Genomic DNA, 20,579 nt, shown 5'->3' on the forward strand with positions numbered 1-20,579 from the left:
TGCTTCATGGAATATAATCTACAAGTATTATATGTGGGAAGTCATAGATTAAACACAATTGCACACTAAGTTTCACACTAAGTTTCCCTCCTAAAGGCCTCTCAGAGTTTTTATTATGCAACTGGAGCAGAAGTAGCAAAAAAGTTTTTTTAAAGTAAATCAGAAAGGACTGCCTTTTGGGGGAGAAACCCCAATACCTTCACTTAATAGCTATATTAACTGGAGCAAAATATGTAACTTTTATGAACTCCAGTTTCCTCTTCCCTAACATGGAAGAAATGACAGTCCTGACCTCATACAGCTGTTATGAGAAGTAAATACTACCAAAAAAAAAAAAAGATTAAATCAGTGCTGCCATTTAGTTAACGTTCAACGTTATCACTGCCGCTGCTACTTCTCTTATTCCGATTATTACTAGGATCAATGTGTATCATGAATATAAAAATGAAGAATGTAATACAGCATTTCTCAAACACTTTGGTCAGTTTTTCACCAGCTATTTTTTGGAAATGCCAGGCCAGCATGTAGTGCCCAGCCTAGCACACAGGAGGTGCTTACTCTGTCTTTGTGGAGGGAACGGAGCCAAGAACTGACCCCAGCAAAGAGCAAACAACTGCAGGATGCTCTGGGCAAGGTGTTTTTCATTATTTCTTTGGGCAACAGGCCTCTGAGGTCTGGGAGCAGGGACTTCATCTTTTGCTAGAAGAATGAGGGACTGAGAGTGCAGTGTTCAGCTTTGGGGAAACATCACAAAGAGTTGATTTTGGTAGAAGTGTTTGAAGTGACTCTGTAATAATGAGCTCACGCCTGCTGCCAGGCGCAAACCATCAGCTCGAGCCTGCTTGCCAGGGAGATGCACACAGCCCCTCACCAGACATGTGCAGGGAGGATCCCAAAACACCCACTCCGAAGACAGCTACTTCCTCTCCAAGAGGGTATACTGAAGCACAAACAAGAAACCCAGAATCCAAAGCGAATCGGAGGCACAAACAAGAAACCCAGAATGCAAAGCGAATCGGAGGCTGGGAGAGCCCAGGAGAGGCCTGCGCCTTCTGGTTTTACTTGGTTGATTCTCTGGCAGGATTTTGGACTGAATCCCAAAGGATACTATTCCTTTTTTTGGTCAACTGCTGCATACATTTATCTAGATAACCTCATCTCTCATAAGTCACATACTAACCTCACAAATAGTTCCTAGAAATGAGCAAATTTCACATAAACCCTCCCCGAGTGCAATGCAGGGATCTTGCTATACCTCTCCAGCTTCCCACTGGTTTGTGTATAGAGACAAAAGTGGAGTTTTCTGGAGTGAGACCCTAAACAGGTTTAGCATATGACATTTGCATTTTACCAAACCCAATACTTAACATCTGTCTACCTGAATTTAAAGCAGGAGAGTCTACACAGAGTTTGAAAAAGAAATGAGGTCACTTTAAAAAGTAGTTGGAGGAGAGAATTTCTCATGGAGTCCACAGCACATAGAAAAGACCCAAGAGTTAGTGAAATTTTCCAATTTCAGATTGGGAGATAAAGAGGTGCATGGCAGACTACAGACTTTTACGGTAAGAATGATCAGACATTTAAAAAAATATATATGATAAAAATATACACATATTATATATGTATGTATGCATACACAAATATATGTAACTCAGTTGTGAGCTATGTAAAGAAGGCACAATGGCCAAAGATCGTGTATTCAATTCAATTGTTACATTTCATTTTATTTTAGCTGGTAAACCTGCAAGTGGCTGGACAAAAAGCATAGTTAACTCTGAAAACTTGTCAAAGCTCAGAAAGCTTCTAGGACTCCATAGACTTGTTTCTAGAAGAGCAGGGCTGCCCAATTCTTCCTACACTGAAAATATAACTAGAGACAGTTTGCAATGATTGTACATTTTCTCCACCGTGTTCATCTGAGGCAAGAGGTTAAATGATATTGAAATGGTCTGAATCTTCTTTTGACCACTATAGTTCTCCCAATTAGACTTGGCCTGAACATTTTATCAAACACGATCAGCACACCCTTGTCCAGAGAACCCCTTATTACCCACAAACTCTCCAAACCCTAACCCTACAGCCCATCTTCTGACAGTCTAAGTTCACATTCATTCACTACACAATAGGAAAAAACCAAATACTGAACAACACAGTTCCTGGCACATAAAAGACACAGTAGAATAACTGTGGACGGCATCTAAAGGCTGGGAGCCTGAGGTGTGAGAATGAACGGGGTCCCTGGTCTCAAGGGCTTAAATATCAACAGGTACAGATTAGGGGTAGCAAAGGGAAGGCAAAAGGAGAAAGAAAACAAAAAAAGACAGGCAAGGAGAAAAGCTTAGAGCTTCTTAAATGAGCAAATCCAAAACTTGGAGGAAGGGTTTGGATGCCATGTGGCCAAGGCCGTCCTCCCCACCCTCATTATGATGTCTGTTCCTGCACATAAGGGCACCAGAAACTGAATTAACAGTCATTAGGTTTTTGGTGAGAGCAGTTCTGTAGGGCCGTAATTTTAATCTCTGTTTAGATCTCTGTTTGGGGAACGATTGAGAACGGGCTTCCTTCAGTGTGATGAAGTTCAAGGCAGTTCCGGTGGGACACCCAGTGTGGTATGTGGGAACAACAGAGAAGTGGTTTCAATTTGAAGGACTATGAGCCCCACCACCGGGTTGGGAGCAGGCAGTGGGTGGGTGGAGGGGGCAAAACTGATGTGTGGGCAGGATGCCTTGTTTTAAAATTATTCACTACTGGCTTAGATGATAGCAGTGGACAGAATAAAGAGGCGCAGACCCTGAATAAAGAGAAGAAAATAATATAGCCTGCCTCTGAAAAGAGCAACTATATTGGCTACCAATTTAATTTGAATCTTTTTTGAAGTCTGGGTAAGCCCAGATCACACAATGAGCATCTTGTAGTAAACTCACTGACTGAATTATAAAGAAATCACTAGATATTATTATGTTGTTATTGGAAAGAGAAGTCTAGCTTGACTTAAAGGAGAACCAATTATTGACTTGGGCCCCCTGCCTTAGAGGAATCAAACCTGGGATGCATTTTCAAACAAAATGTCCATTTCGCTTCTTAATACTGGGGTGCACACAGTCAACGATGAATCTAGTTTTACATTTTGTTCCATATGCTACGCCCTAGGTAATTAAAGTATGTCTTATGGCTAATAAAAATGAAGTTAAAAAGGTTAAAACCAAAACAATGACAGGAAATAACATGTGTGTACAATATGTTACTAACACACTGATAATTTTCAAAAGTGACTTTAAAAAAAGTATTATAAATCTTTCAAAACACAGTGATTTATTAAGCGAAAAGTCTAAACGATTTGCACTATTAAATTTAGCTTTTAAGTTGCTGTGTCACGAGCAAATCTTTTGTTCTCCTAGGTTAAATTTAGCATCCTGCAATTTTGTTTTTTCCACTGCTCCATGTTTTATCATCATGCAGCTAATTTTCTGAGCTGCTCAGGAGAAATGCACTCGGGAGTTTTCACAATGATTTCTCTTACTGATTTTATAATCCAGGAAGAGAATGTATCAAATAATCCAACAATGATTTATTTTCATCTTCTTCTGTTCCTTTTCCCACCTATACAGGCTTCTCATAAAATAAACCTTCCCTAGGCATGGGATGAAACGGAAAAAAAAAATGTGGTGGCCAGAGGAAAACCATTTCAGAAATGTATTTGTTACACAAGTGCAAGCAATAAATTGAGCTTAGGAGGGAAGGGCGGTTAGAAGAAAAACTGAAAGTACTGACCTGAGAGTCAAGCTGATTGGAGCAAGGGTGAAAGCAGCAATTTGGAGGATAAGCAGAAAGGAAAAGGGATAACAAAAGAGAATAAAAGGAAGTAAATGCATTAGTTTTAAACATACAGCCAACAGATGTTATATTAGCAGGTTTTATAACCAAATGAAGGACAATAAAGCAACTTCTATCTGATATTACCCCCCAAAAGCCTGGGCATACACTCTAAGCTGTTATATTAATTATTACATATAAGAAACCAGTATCTGCTCTCATGCACATAATTACAAGCACTGATGTGAAACAGAGGTGTGTTCCAGCAACACAATGGCACAATTTGCTCTTTTCTGGAGGAATATTTATAGAGAAAGCTCCTATCTGTGTGCATGTAAAATTTTATTATTTAATAAACTGAAATGAAAATTACTAAGGTATTAGAACTGGTGGTAAGCACTTATGTCAGAAAGATTTTATTAGAACCAGTAAGTTGGAAGATTATATCCTATGAGATATTTTTTCTTCATCCCTAAAAACCAAAAGGATCTGAGCAATTTAGCTTTCTGTTCAAAGATTTCCATTTTACATGCTCACAGAGCACTGTACCTAGCAATGATCAAAGACTATGAGGACAGCTTCAGGTGAGGTGCCATCTGCCTATCAGCCCCCCAAGAAAAGACAGATTAACTTCCAAAGCTGAGAGTAATTTTTTTTGGTTGTGAAAATGAGGATCAAACTTCATCACTGAAAATATCCAAACACTTGATAACTAATTTGTAGAAAAATATGTAGCATGTCTTTCTAATTTGTCAAAAGAATAAAGTCTCTAATGTGAAGCAAAAATTAAAAGTCATATCCTCTTCAGGCTACCACAGAAATCATAGTGGACATTCATTTTGTTTACCTATAAAATGCCCTTTGCAAAAAACCAGGTGGATTAACACATACTGTATCAGCCATCTGCTCAGTGGGACCCCACCATTCCATACTATTAAGAAGTAGTTTTAAGCATTTCACAAAGAAAGAAAAAGCACAACAAATCCTCAGAAGAAAGCTTAAACAAAAACATTTCAGATGAATGATACAAATCAAGTAGAAATGATTTGTATCAACTATAATGATACAAATCAAGTAGAAAATTCAAGATTAAACACTTGGTGAAAGCACTGATCCAATAATCCCTCGTGTCTGAAATTCCCCTGCAGAGTAGTTCGTGATAACGAATGCACGACTGATCAAAAATAAGAGTTAAGTCAGGCCATGGCCTTTGTGGGGACTCTAGTGATGCTGCTGCTGTTTGAAATCTGTCTGGAGCAGAGGTAAGCCAAACTGAGGTCCATGGTCAAACTTTAGGGAATCCTAAACTGAAACAGCAAGCAAACATTTAAGGTTTAGCTGCCTTTTCCAAGGGTCCCTAGTTTCTCTTGCCAACTCAAAGGCATCTATATCCATGAACTTCCCCAAAAAGCTGCTAGGGATGGTATAAAACCATCTGTCACTTGTCTTAAAGAAATTCCTTCAAATACATTTACAAACATAAATGGGAATTACTTAGCAACAAGAGTTTATATCAAAACAAACAGAACTGGTATCAAGTTTCCTCCATGTACCATCAGATTTCTAGATCATATTATAATTTTTTAAAAATGAAAGCTTAAGTTTACATTTTCTGAAAACAGTTCTGAAAAGTAGCAAAGAAATTATGTCAGCACGTTATTGAGCAAATTCAGAGGGAAAAATAATAGTCTATTTCTCAACCTTAGATAAGGTGCTTTTAGGCATCTAAAATGATTTCTCATTGTCCAATTGTCTGGTAGCATGAGTCCCGATCCAGATATTTAAATGCTACCTTGTTTTCCTTTCTTTTTTTTTTTAACATCTTTATTGGAGTATAATTGCTTTATAGTGGTGTGTTAGTTTCTGCTGTATAACAAAGTGAATCACCTATATGTATACATAAATCCCATATCTCCTCTCTCTTGCGTCTCCCTCCCACCCTCCTTATCCCACCGCTCCAGGTGGTCACAAAGCACTGAGCTGATCTCCCTATGCTATGTGGCTGCTTCCCACTTGCTATCTATTTTACATTTGGTAGTGTATATATGTCCATGCCACTCTCTCAGTTCGTCCCAGCTTCCCTTTCGCACTCCCCATGTCATCGAGTCCATTTTCTACTTCTGCGTTTTTATTCCTGTCCAGCCCCTACGTTCTTCGGAACCATTTTTTTGTTTTTTGATTTTTTTAGATTCCATATATATGTGCTAGCATACAGTGTTTGTTTTTCTCCTTCTGACTTACTTCACTCTGTATGACAGTCTCTAGGTCCATCCACCGCACCACAAATAACTCAGTTTTGTACCTTTTTATGGCTAATATTCCATTGTACATACGTGCCATATCTTCTTTTTCCATTCGTCTGTTGATGGACACTTTCACAGCTTCCATGTCCTGGCTATTGTAAATAGAGCTGCAATGAATATTTTGGTACATGACTCTTTTTGAATTATGGTTTTCTCAGGATATATGCCCAGTAGTGGGATGGCTGCATCATATGGTAGTTCTATTTTTTGTTTTTTAAGGAACCTCCACACTGTTCTCCATTGTGGCTGTATCAATTTACATTCCTACCAACAGTGCAAGAGGGTTTCCTTTTCTCCACACCCTCTGTAGCATTTGTTGTTTGTAGATTTTCTTATGATGCCCATTCTAACTTGTGTGAGGTGATACCTCATTGTAGTTCTGATTTGCATTTCTCTAATAATTAGTGATGTTGAGCATCCTTTCATGTTTTGTTGGCAATCTGTATATCTTCTTCGGAGAAATGCCTATTTCAGTCTTCTGCCCATTTTTGGATTGGGTTGTTTGTTTGTTTTTTAACATTGAATTGCATGAGCTGTTTATATATTTTGGAGATTAATCCTTTGTCTATTGATTCGTTTGCAAATACTTTCTCCCATTCTGAGGGTTGCCTTTTCGTCTTGTTTGCAGCTTCCTTTGCTTTGCAAAAGCTTTTAAGTTTCATTAGGTCCCATTTGTTTATTTTTGTTTTTACTTCCATTTTTCTAGGAGGTGGGTCAAAAAGGATTTTGCTGTGATTTATGTCATAGAGTGTTCTGCCTATGTTTCACTCTATGAGTTTTATAGTGTCTGTTCTTACATTTAGGTCTTTAATCCATTTTGAGTTTATTTCTGTGCATGGTGTTAGGGAGTGTTCTCATTTCATTCTTTTACATGTAGCTGTCCAGTCTTCCCAGCACCACGTATTGAAGAGTCTGTCTTTTCTCCATTGTATATTCTAGCCTCCTTTATCAAAAATAAGGTGACCATAGGTGTACGGGTTTATCTCTGGGCTTCCTATCCTTTCCCATTGATCTATATTCCTGTTTTTGTGCCAGTACCACACTGTCTTGATTACTTTGTAGTATAGTCTGAAGTCGGGGAGCCTGATTCCTCCAGCTCCATTTTTCTTTCTCAAGATTGCTTTGGGTATTCAGGGTCTTTTGTGTTTCCATACACCATGTGAAATTTTTTGTTCTATTTCTGTGGAAAATGCCACTGGTAGTTTGATAGGGATTGCATTGAATCTGTAGATTGCTTTGGATAGTACAGTCATTTTCACAATGTTGATTCTTCCAATCCAAGAACATGGTATATCTCTCCATCTGTTTGTATCATCTTTAATTTATTTCATCAGTGTCTTATAGTTTTCTGCATACAGGTCTTTCGCCTCCTTAGGTAGGTTTATTCCTAGGTATTTTATTCCTTTTGTTGCGATGGTAAATGGGAGTGTTTCCTTAATTTCTTTCAGATTTTTCATCATTAGTGTATAGGAATGCAAGAGATTTCAATGCCCAGTAGTGGGATGGCTGCATCATATGGTAGTTCTATTTTTTGTTTTTTAAGGAACCTCCACACTGTTCTCCATTGTGGCTGTATCAATTTACATTCCTACCAACAGTGCAAGAGGGTTTCCTTTTCTCCACACCCTCTGTAGCATTTGTTGTTTGTAGATTTTCTTATGATGCCCATTCTAACTTGTGTGAGGTGATACCTCATTGTAGTTCTGATTTGCATTTCTCTAATAATTAGTGATGTTGAGCATCCTTTCATGTTTTGTTGGCAATCTGTATATCTTCTTCGGAGAAATGCCTATTTCAGTCTTCTGCCCATTTTTGGATTGGGTTGTTTGTTTGTTTTTTAACATTGAATTGCATGAGCTGTTTATATATTTTGGAGATTAATCCTTTGTCTATTGATTCGTTTGCAAATACTTTCTCCCATTCTGAGGGTTGCCTTTTCGTCTTGTTTGCAGCTTCCTTTGCTTTGCAAAAGCTTTTAAGTTTCATTAGGTCCCATTTGTTTATTTTTGTTTTTACTTCCATTTTTCTAGGAGGTGGGTCAAAAAGGATTTTGCTGTGATTTATGTCATAGAGTGTTCTGCCTATGTTTCACTCTATGAGTTTTATAGTGTCTGTTCTTACATTTAGGTCTTTAATCCATTTTGAGTTTATTTCTGTGCATGGTGTTAGGGAGTGTTCTCATTTCATTCTTTTACATGTAGCTGTCCAGTCTTCCCAGCACCACGTATTGAAGAGTCTGTCTTTTCTCCATTGTATATTCTAGCCTCCTTTATCAAAAATAAGGTGACCATAGGTGTACGGGTTTATCTCTGGGCTTCCTATCCTTTCCCATTGATCTATATTCCTGTTTTTGTGCCAGTACCACACTGTCTTGATTACTTTGTAGTATAGTCTGAAGTCGGGGAGCCTGATTCCTCCAGCTCCATTTTTCTTTCTCAAGATTGCTTTGGGTATTCAGGGTCTTTTGTGTTTCCATACACCATGTGAAATTTTTTGTTCTATTTCTGTGGAAAATGCCACTGGTAGTTTGATAGGGATTGCATTGAATCTGTAGATTGCTTTGGATAGTACAGTCATTTTCACAATGTTGATTCTTCCAATCCAAGAACATGGTATATCTCTCCATCTGTTTGTATCATCTTTAATTTATTTCATCAGAGATTTCTTTCCTTCTGCTAACTTTGGGGGTTTTTTGTTCTTCTTTCTCTAACTGCTTTGGGTGTTAGGTTAGGTTGTTTATGTGAGATGTTTCTTGAGGTAGGATTGTATTGCTATAAACTTAGCACTGCTTTTGCTGTATCCCATAGGTTTGGGGCCATCATGTTTTCATTGTCTTTTGTTTCTAGATATTTTTTGATTTCCTCTTTGATTTCTTCAGTGATCTCTTGGTTATTTAGGAGCATACTGTTTAGCCTCCATGTGTTGGTATATTTGACAGTTTTTTTCCTGTAATTGATATCTAGTCTCAGAGCGTTGTGGTCGGAAAAGATACTTGATATGATTTCAATTTTCTTAAACTTACCAAGGCTTGATTTGTGACCCAAGATATGATCTATCCTGGAGAATGTTCCATGAGCCCTTGAGAAGAAAGTGTATTCTGTTGTTTTTGGAGGGAATGTCCTATAAATATCAATTAAGTCCATCTTGTTTAACGTATCATTTAAAGCTTGTGTTTCCTTATTTATTTTCATTTTGGATGATCTGTCCATTGGTGAAAGTGCGGTGTTAAAGTAAGCTACTATGATTGTGTTACTGTCGATTTCCCCTTTTATGGCTGTTAGTATTTGCCTTATGTATTGAGGTGCTCCTGTGTTGGGTGCATAAATATTTACAATTGTTATATCTTCTTCTTGGATTGATCCCTTGATCATTATGTAGTGTCCTTCTTTGTCTCTTGTAATAGTCTTTATTTTAGAGTATGTTTTGTCTGATATGAGAATTGCTACTCCAGCTTTCTTTTGATTTCCATTTGCATGGAATATCTTTTTCCATCCCCTCACTTTCCGTCTCTATGTGTCCCTAGGTCTGAAGTGGGTCTCTTGTAGACAGCATATATACAGGTCTTGTTTTTTTATCCGTTCAGCCAGTCTATATCTTTTGGTTGGAGCATTTAATCCATTTACATTTAAGGTAGTTATCGATATGTGAGAGTTCCTATTACCATTTTCTTAATTGTTTTGGGTTTGTTATTGTAGATCTTTTCCTTCTCTTGTGTTTCCTGCCTAGAGAAGTGCCTTTAGGATTTCTTCTAAAGCTGGTTTGGTGGTGCTGTATTCTCTTAGCTTTTGTTTGTCTGTAAAGGTTTTAATTTCTCCATCGAATCTGAATGAGATCCTTGCTGGATAGAGTATCTTGGTTGTAGGTTTTTTTCTTTCATCACTTTAAATATGTCCTGCCACTCCCTTCTGGCTTGCGGAGTTTCTGCTGAAAGATCAGCTGTTAACCTTATGGGGATTCCCTTGTATGTTATTTGTTGCTTTTCCCTTGCTGCTTTTAATATTTTTTTTTGTATTTAATTTTTGTTAGTTTGATTAATGTGTGTCTTGGTGTGTTTTTCCTTGGATTTATCCTGTTTGGGACTCTATGCGCTTCCTGAACTTGATTGACTATTTCCTTTCCCATATTAGGGAAGGTTTCAACTATAATCTCTCCAAGTATTTTCTCAGTCCCTCTCTTTTTCTCTTCTTCATCTGGGACCCCTATAATTCGAATGTTGGTGCATTTAATGTTGTCCCAGAAGTCTTTGAGGCTGTCCTCAATTCTTTTCATTCTTTTTTCTTTATTGTGCTCTGCAGTAGTTATTTCCACTATTTTATCTTCCAGGTCACTTATCCGTTCTTCTACCTCAGTTATTCTGCTACTGATTCCTTCTAGAGAATTTTTCATTTCATTTATTGTGTTGTTCATCATTGTTTGTTTGCTCCTTAGTTCTTCTAGGTCCTTGTTAAACATTTCTTGTATTTTCTCCATTCTATTTCCAAGATTTTGGATCATCTTTACTATCATTACTCTGAATTCTTTTTCAGGTAGACTGCCTGTTTCCTCTTCCTTTGTTTGGTCTGGTGGGTTTTTACCTTGCGCCTGCATCTGCTGTGTATTTCTCTGTCTTCTCATTTTGCTTAACTTACTGTGTTTGGGGTCTCCTTTCTACAGGCTGCAGATTCATATTTCCCGTTGTTTTTGGTGTCTGGCCCCAGTGGGTAAGGTTGGTTCAGTGGGTTGCATAGGCTTCCTGGTGGAGGGGACTGGTGCCTGTGCTCTGGTGGGTGAGGCTGGATCTTGTCTTTCTGGTGGGCAGGGCCGCATCCGGTGGTGTGTTTTGGGGTGTCTGTGAACTTATTATGATTTTAGGCAGCCTCTCCGCTAATGGGTGGGGTTGTGTTCCTGTCTTGCTAGTTGTTTGGCATAGGGTGTCGAGCACTGTAGCTTGCTGGTCATTGAGTGGAGCTGGGTGTTAGCTTTGAGATGGAGATCTCTGAGGAGCTTTTGCCGTTTGATATTACCTGGCACCGGGAGGTCTCTGGTGGACCAATGTCCTGAACTCAGCTCTCCTACCTTAGAGGCTCAGGCCTGACACCCAGCTGGAGCACCAAGACTCTGTCAGCCACACGGTGAGTGACAACTGTGTGCCCAGGTCTTTTTGGACACATCTCACAAAGGTTCTTCAGGCGCTCCTCATTTCCTCTGGTTCTGCTTGCAATCTCCAGTATTAGACATGAGCCCAAATGGTGAACACACCTCCTTCAGACCCCAGTTTAGTGCTGTAGAGAACACTTCATTTCGATTCATTCAGTCTTGTCTGTAGGTACTTTGGTAGAACTGGAGAGATTCTGACACATACACTTGCTTTTTTATCCAAAGTATTTCATTCAAAGCCAAAGATGTGAACTGTCACAGCATCCACCTGATGGAGTTTGACACCTCGCTCCCCATCACATAGGGTCAGGGATGCCTCTCAGCCTTGAGCTCCAGCACTGCCCGGATTATCCCAGGGCACACTGCTACCCTGTTTTCTATTCTGATTTATGTTTTAGGAGTAAACCCCCCTGAGGGACCCACTCTCTTCTTCACAGTGGGGAGGGATCTGATTGAGGGCTCAATTTGGGCATTCCCTGACCTCCAGACAAACGGTGACAAAGCCCCTAATATATTTAAGATAATTTACATGAAAGGTCATCTGACTGATTCCTTCCCATGGGTGAGATGCCAGAAATCCAGTGGCAGCAAGCCTTGTTTGACAGACTCTGTTAACCTCTCTCCTTCCCCTAAGGCACTAAAGGATTAAGCTTGAAACTCTAAATAAAACTCAGAGACCTTGATGAGCACTGACATAGAAAGACTACATATTTCATTGCCTCTAATGTTGCCTCTAGCTACTTGATTGTGCACATACAAGGTATCTAGCATTGGTGATCTCATAATGACTTCAGCCTGATTTGGACCAGCTCTCAGGGGCTTGCTGAAGGTCCCCTGACCACATTGTGTCAAATTCCCCCAGAGCAGCCTGCAGTCCAAGGCAGAAGCTCCCTGCTGAGCCATCAGCATCAAGTGCAAGGGTTTATAGGCAGAACTGCACATAGGGACCACACTGGAGCAACATGCACTTTGAAAAGCAGAATCTTTAATGGCTGATGAAAAACATCATTCACGAAGAATTTAGGAGGTAAATGCATCCATGTAAGTGCTAGGCATGTGCTATTTAGAATGTATATATTGTGGAGAAAATAAAAAATGGGAATATTAACGGAATAGAAAGCAAACACAAACTGCCCCCTGAGAGAGAAGTAGGCATGTGTCAGTGTCGTTTGAGTTATCCCTAACCCCATACCTTTTCTCGCACGTGACGGAAGTTCTGGAATATCTTAGAACATTAGCTGCTTTTAAAAAAGGGTCTACTGACTCTGGTAGGTCACAGTACAGACCAGAGACTACAAATTTATTACGAGTTCAATTTTTTGGTTTTCAAAATCACAAACTTAATTGCAAACACTCCTCCATGATTCCAAAATGGAGCTATATGTCACATTGCTAAGAAATCTTTAGTTCCCAACATTATGAGGTATGAATTTTGTAGTTTAAGCCAGCAAATGGAGATACTGCCCAATTTGAAAAGGGCTGCCTGACAACTTGAGGAAGATGCTTTGGTCAGAATACACATGTAGCCCAGCAGATAATGCTTCAGAAAGACAGGCCAAGGCTGAGCTCTCCTGTTCCCAAGAAACTTCGCCTCTTGATCTCCACTCCCACCCCTTTCTGGATCTGGGCTGGGACTGGGGCTCAGACATTTCCCAGACTATGCTCTGCTGCTGGACGCAAGACACAGGCCAGCAGAGAACTGGGACAGAGTTAAGTCCCACCACACGTTTTATGAATTACAGTGCCTGGGAGGCATCAGCTTTAAGGGGAGGCAAAGGCAGAGATAAAGAAAATGTGCAGAAAGTACATAAAGATAAATGCCTGTAAAATCACTGTTGTTTTAATGCATTCCATATTGCGGAAATAAAAACATGAATATTCTTGATGATTTAATGGCAATAGCGTTCAGCTAAGACCTGTTTGTCCAACTAGACAATTATGCTATTTTATGCAAATATTTATAGTTGCTGATCCTGACTTTCAATTACTGTTCTGAAGGGCTGGTTTAGTGCAGAAAAATGCCTTCTAAATGAGCTTTCTCTCATGAAAGCCAATAAAGATGAGGCAGATCTCCTGTGGCCCAGCAGCGATGCCTCTCTGCCAGCTATGAGACTGTTGAGTGCTACTGGACTAGCTTCTTCTTTCTGGCCCACTGTTGGATGGGATTGCTCTCAGTCACTCATCTGTCAGACCTGGGTTCAAATCCTAACTTTGATTCTTATAAACTCTGCAATCTTGAGGAAGTTACTTAATCTGTATAAGTCATAGTTTTCTCACCTATAAAATGATGATAATGAGACTTTCTGTGTTGTGGGTAGAATTAAAATGGTATACAGTACTTGCAGGTCAAGTGCTTAGCAGAGTACCTGTTATACTGTGAGCATAAAATATATATAATCTATTTTGAATCATAATTACTATTAGTAATATTATCTAGGGCATCCTCGCTATGGCTCCCTTCTTCTCAGCGAAGTGGACTAGGAGTCAAGAAACCTACACTACAGTTTTGTCTCTTTCTGACCACAGGACTAATTTTCAGAAGGTCGTTCAACCCTTCAGGGTTTCAATTTTCTCAGCAATAAGAAAAACATGGGGCTTCCCTGGTGGCGCAGTGGTTGAGAGTCTGCCTGAATGATAACTTCACTGTGATTTCACACTATCTTTTTAAGAAAAATTTTGGTCCTAAAATATCATTCCAAAATAACCATGTAGATACATCTAAAATTAACAGTATTTATAAGAACCAGTAGGCTGGCAGAATATTTCCACACTTTAAAATTAAAATGAAGCCCTTAAGGATTTTAATTTGCCTATCAGAAAAAAAAAAAAAACTTGACATAATTTCTAAAATGGGTCACACTGAACAAAAATCAGATTACCATCAAACTAATACAAAGACTTTTTAAGTGGTTTTCTTTTCAGGTAGTCAAAGCTTCAGTCTCTTACACACTTTGCTGGCACAAATGCTAGATCATGGATATCACTCAAGGAAGTTGCCCATTATTTTCTCAAACACTGAAGAAGTACATAAGCCCTCAAAAGATAAGCCAACTGACTTCCGAGTATCCCACAGAAACACAACATCATCCCTACAGGCCATATTCCTCATGCATAACTTGTTTCCTCCGTGAAATATGAATGTGCATTCCGAATTTACTGCAACCTGAGATGGGCAACTAAGCAATCAATGTTCATTCACTGTTGACAATTCACAACATGAATGCAAAGTTTACCTCTCAAGTTCTGCAATTTTCTTGTCCTTGTCATTCTTTTCATTCTCCACCTCCTTGAGGATCTCCAGCAACCGGTCGACTTCTGCTTGGGCCTTGCCACACTCATCACGGTAATAAGATGCCTCTTTATCAAGCTGTTTTATTCGGTCTGCAAATTCTGGGTTCATCCTGGAGTCATCTTCAATATTATGAGCCTTCAACATTATATTTTTAAAGAATGTAGTTAAGATAACAATTTAGAACAACAATAGATAGTGCAGTCACCAATGGCCCAGAAATTAACTTTGGAGAAAAAAATAACAACTATCAAGAATTATGGGTATACTGTCAGTTAAAAGGCAAAATAGAAAAATCACAAATTTCAGCTACCTTAGAACTATCTTGGTTTTTAAGGCTAGTTTCTTCTACTGTTAATATTTTATTTCATTAAATGATGCTGCTTTTTGCTTTTTTTTCCCCACAAGAAATGGGGGCTTGGTGGAGGTAGAGACAGTGATGTGTTTATTTCTGGTGTTTTGGCAAACAGAACTAAGACAATTCAACTCCTCACAGTAAATGACTCATACCAACAGCTTCCTTTTCCAATACAGAGAAACTGAGAAAAAACAATGTTAAATTATTTCTCCAGGAACCATCAAGGGTATATGTAAAGCTAGGTAACATATAAGAGACTGGCTGACTGATCATCGAACACTTCATCCCACTGAGAAATTTCAGCAGAAGATGTAGAATGAAACAAAGCCTTGAAAAAGCAGAAGGGCTTTCCAGCTAACAGTCATACCCATAAATTCTTGTTCTTTTGATTAAATAAACCTGAACCGGGAGGAGGATGAGCTAATTCATGAGCAAGCACACAGACGAGAATCTTCAAACACATGCATGGGGGGTGGGGGGCAGCTTTACACAGGAGAACAGACACAGGCAACAACACAGCAACAACACTGCAGAATAATTTGCAGCCAAAGTATTTGTGGTTTTTTGTGTGTGACAGTGCGTTATGGCTTTTTTTTTTCCCAAAATAAACTTTTGGCTGAAATATTCCCAGACAGATGGAAATAACACTGCACTGCAATGTTTTGCCTACCCCTTGTTTCCCATTATTCCTAATTGACTTCTTCAAAGAGCAGGCAGGGAAAAAACAAGTAGTTTAACAACAGTGCACATTCAACATAGAAAGTTCAGAGAGGTCATATATGTATATATCTCCAAAATCCATGTGTGAACTAATAAAATGTTAACAATTTATTAGGACTTAAATTATCCTGCTGTCTTCTATGTAGAGCAGATGTCCGTTGTGTTTTTATACACTTTTTAAAAAAAATTTCAGGGAAAAAACAAGGCAAGCAAGCTGCAACTACTGTGGGGTCAAATGAATCATGCATGGTTGGAAAAATTAACACTAATACTACTGTTAGAAGATTGACAGTCTTTGCAATAATTTAGTAGAAAAAAATTCAAAAATTAGTAGAAATAAAAATAAATTTCTTATTTATGACAAACTAATTATTTTTAGGATATTTTTGCATGTAACATATTATTTAAGCATGAGGATAGATGGGGAATAATTTGCTTTCACATTCTTTAATCTAAGATTTCCTTATTCAAGAAATAAACTCAACTACGCAAAAGAACTTGGAAAAAATATATCAATTCAACACAGTATCAGGCAGCCTGTCATCACATTTCTCAGAAAATATTTAGTTTTATTTATTTAGTGCATACACTGAGTTTCATTATAATAGAATAGAATAGAATTAGTGAGCTTTTTCAGTATAATTAAAATAATCTGAAAGTGAATCTTGAGCTAATATCCCTTTAGGAGTTTATTCATCTAATATTTTATTTTAAATTGAAGTAATGAATATTAATTTGTTAATCTCCCATCAAAAAATGTAGAGCAGGTATTCTATTTTAAAACAAAATACTCCATATAACTACTTCTATTTGTGATAATAATAATCAACTCATTTCTCTTATAACAGAAAAGCATTTAAAATATACAGCTTTTCGATTACTATGAGAAAGAAAACAAAAATTTCATGTTAATTCTCTTCTACTTTTATACTATATTACCATTATTTTATGGCAGCTAAAAACCTGTCCATGGCAGTTTTCTCAAACTAACCAACCAGTGACATTGAGATGTTTAAGAAAAAGAATTAAAGAACTAAGTAATGACCAGCTAGAAAGACTCAAAATAAATGAATAAATGTTTTGTAGCTTATTTCTGATGAGTGAAAATTCCTTTTTTGACTCAGATTTGAAGATTCACAAAGAGCTAGCCGTTAGCTGCTGTGGTTTATTTTGGTTGTTTTTATTCTTAAGATTATTATTATCACGATTTTTAATAAATGGGTACAGGATTACTAATTGTAAGATCTAGATTCTAAATATGGCCTTGTGTCTTACGACTATGGGCAAATGAATAAGCCTAAGGACAGTGAAAACTATAAAATGACAAACATGGGGAAGGTATTATTCATTTGTGTTTTTATTGTGATTATTATTTTATAATATGCATCCCATAAGTGGGGCTTGTCATACAGCTAAATTGATATGCTTATTTAATTTTCATTGACAAGATACTACATACACCTTAGAGAAGCCTCCCTGCTAGGTTTTCAGAGAAAGCAGTCTGCTGGTGATAGGTATGTAAACACATTCCTTATTTTAGCTACTTGAAGAAAAGAAGATGAACCAAGGCAAGTTTTCAGCACAGGGTGAAATTCAATGGGTTGGCAATCTTTTAAACCTACCAAGTGAATACGGTTAAAGGACTCACGGGATGTTTAGAGGTACAGAAAGCCTAGGAAAAAACAGTCCTGAATCTAGACCATGTTGACCACTGTGTGTGATGCTACGGTTAGATCATGTTATTAAAATAAAGACCATAGCCAAGTTTACAGCTGGCCTGGTGTCTGTTAGATAATTTGTAGGTGCTAATGATTCTTCCTTTTAAAAGGAATAGACAACCTGAAGAACACCTTTGAGTTAAATATATCTATTTATCTCTATATCAATGTCTACTGATTTCTGGGCAAAAGAGTTTATGTCAAATCACCTTCAATATTGGTGTCAGAATTCTTGGAAAGGTTATTAAATAAAGGTGTAGATACATATCATTTAAACATTTTTCAAGTCAATAGAAAGCTGCAAGAAAGAGTCATATAGAGATGGAAGAGTAACAGCTGCGTTTGGATAATCACTAGGGTCCATGTGAAGACCCAAGGGAAGAGAGAGTTTCACATGACTGTAGCCTGGTGAGTCCCTGATCCAACCTAAGCAGTGGAAGCAAAAGTCTTCCACAGAATTTAACCAGCTCTACTCAGCATGAATCACAACTTTTCAGAGGATCGGCTGAAACTGTTAACTAGTGTAGCGTGAGTGTGTTATACTGTGATCTATAGACATGGGGGAGATACTATACCAAAGAAAAACAGGAGGAAATTGAGCTTACAAAGCCAATGCTTCCTTCAAAATTGTAAGGCCAGAGCCTCCTCTAAAACTAGAGAGAAGGAAGCACTTTCTTTGCATTTAGGCAATACTCTTGCCTTTTCAAATTAAAACATGGGTTCTTTAATCTGGACTGGGAGTTCCTGATAGGGATCAAAAGTAGACAACAGATTTGGGCCTAATGTACTTTAGGCACTGCAAAAACATAAAAATACATTTGAATAAATCATTACCTGACAAATTCCTACCATGGCGTTGTGACCTATTCAAGGTTTAGACTGAAAATATACAATAAGTACTTCCCCTTATGAATCTGTTGATTTTAAATTAGTACCCCCAAAAGGTCAGGAAGCAATTGCCCATTCCATTCATCTAAGACACATCAACTTCATTCACTAGTCAGGAATCTAGCTCTTGAAAAATGCAGATTGGTGTGGATTTTCTTTTAATTATTTCAGAACTTATGTATCATAAATATAGTTAAGCACATTGTCACTTTCAAAGACGTACACCAGTCATTAAAACCAAAGGAATACCGATGAGCATTTTTTTCCTAATGTAGAGATTTAATTTTTCTGATTAAACAGGTCAGTTTAAAAACAAATCCAGGTATCTGGTTCTGCTTCAAAATATTTCTGGTAACTTTTAGAGCAAATTTCAAGCATCTTACAGAAACACAGAAAATTGAGAAAAGAACATTTCAAAAATGTCTGTATTACATATTAGATCAGTAAATTTTGAGGGTCCCCCAATTATGTTTCTTGCATTTCCATATGTAAGGAAATTTCCCCGCAAATGGGAACAATCAAAACAAAGTTTGGAGCCTCACAGATGTGGGCAAGCTTGCCATTTTGATGTGAACTGGTTCTGAAAGCCTGAATCAAGCACAGAAGAGAAATCTGGTCATGACTTAGGACAAGGAGTACACAACAATACCTAGTGGTTATTTTAATGAAACAATTTAGAACTATTTCAGGAAATAAGGCAAAATTACAGATTAATACTATATCTAAATCAAAGTTAAGAGCAAACGTGATTAAAACCATACCAGGATTGATAGTATCAATATGACAAATCACAAGTTTATTTACACTCCTTGTGTGAAAGTTAGCCATTGATTATTTTTAATAAAATGTTAGTTCACCATTCCAAGTGCCTAGAAAGGAAAGTATTAACTTTGGTCCAGAAACCTGATGTGAAACTAGGCAGGGAATATTCAATTATAATGTTAAATAACATTCTCTCTTTGAAATGGGCCTTAACAACTTTAATAAAAAATCATTTCTCTCAAAATAAACAAATGATTAGTCATGACCATAAAGTGCAAGCAGAACGCTAACTAATGAATCTGAGGACTTTTCTTTCATGCTGCTTATGGTTTTAGCAATAATTTATTAAATTTATGCACTGTAAAAATATGATTCTCCATTGCAGCACTTTGGGGGTTTAGTGTCTGTTAACAACACTTTAACGGTCCTTTCATATCTTAACAGCAGAACAGGGTATATAAACTACTCTAAACATTATTTCAATCCGCTACAGTAAGTTCCAATCTTCACATAATTCTGAGTTATAAACAAAATATTACTTTTTAAAATAGAGTTTTTAGGATGATTTTAGAACTCTAACATGTTATAAAATTTTAATTTTATTTTAAATCCAATTAATTAATACCAAATATAATAGGTGAGTCTAAAAAATATGTCTGGAAACTAAAAACGATGTACCTTTCAGTCTTACATTAATTAATGCTCAAGGAAATTATTCTTTCACAATTCCAGCTAACTACATCCAGAATATTCACAATTTGCATATTATAACAACCATTCCAAAAAGAAATTTCTTGTCATAGATGAGACAGATAGGATATGTATAATAAACATAAGAAAAATTATTTTGAACATTTGTTTAAGTTCCACATATGCAAAATAAAAGGAACCAACTGTATGCTTAACACTTCTTAAGACCCTTCACACAAAAATATAATTATTAATGTAATACCTTTTAACTATGGAATTTCCTAAAATTAGCAATGTAGAGAACTGAGTAATTATCTGGATGGTCTGATACAAAACATGTGACTTCCAATCTTAAGTGTTATTTCAAATATAACTTGAATTCTTTAAGTACTGAAAGCCTAGATTCAGTGTGAGGTATGTTTTTTGTGTGTATATGTACATGCTACATGTACGCTACATGTATGCTACAACTACCTCTTAAATAGTTGTAATTTTCCACTGTGTCAAGGGAGCTAGTTAGTCTATGAGTGAATCAAATAATTTTCAGACACTGGCTAAAAAAAAATCGTAAAAAGAAAACACTGTACCTAGATAAGGACTGTGAAAGTATTTATAATTCAGCCTATCATGTCCCTGGGATTGCACTCTTAAAATGACATATAAATCAGGAAGAGTTCACTGAACATGAAAAAATTTTTTTTTCCCTTTGGACTGGAAAAATGCTTGGTCTTTTTCTTGTAAAACCTTACATAAAATATGAGTCCCACAAAAGGTGAATTTGTAGAAGAGATGGGATTTCAAAAGATAGTGACCAGGCAGGGTGGACTAATATGTGTGGGAACAACAGAGGGGTCTCAAGTGTGCCTTAGCCAGTAGCAAAGTTGCCCTCAGTACCTCCAAAT

The 20,579-nt window shown here is 37.4% G+C and overlaps 1 protein-coding gene across 1 annotated transcript in view; it reads right to left on the bottom strand.

Annotated features, from left to right (window-relative positions):
- Window positions 1-20,579, bottom strand: part of ERC2 (ELKS/RAB6-interacting/CAST family member 2) — an 823,240-nt gene that overhangs the window by 387,872 nt on the left and 414,789 nt on the right. The window contains exons 10-11 of the mRNA XM_024746387.1: window positions 14,486-14,679; window positions 3,772-3,783 (exon numbers count right to left, since the gene is read on the bottom strand). Of these exons, the coding sequence (XP_024602155.1) occupies window positions 3,772-3,783; window positions 14,486-14,679 (206 nt within the window). The remainder of the gene's footprint in view (window positions 1-3,771; window positions 3,784-14,485; window positions 14,680-20,579) is intronic.

Source organism: Neophocaena asiaeorientalis, unplaced genomic scaffold (genome assembly GCF_003031525.2).
Source record: "Neophocaena asiaeorientalis asiaeorientalis breed wild unplaced genomic scaffold, Neophocaena_asiaeorientalis_V1.1 scaffold251, whole genome shotgun sequence".
Taxonomy (NCBI): domain Eukaryota; kingdom Metazoa; phylum Chordata; class Mammalia; order Artiodactyla; family Phocoenidae; genus Neophocaena; species Neophocaena asiaeorientalis.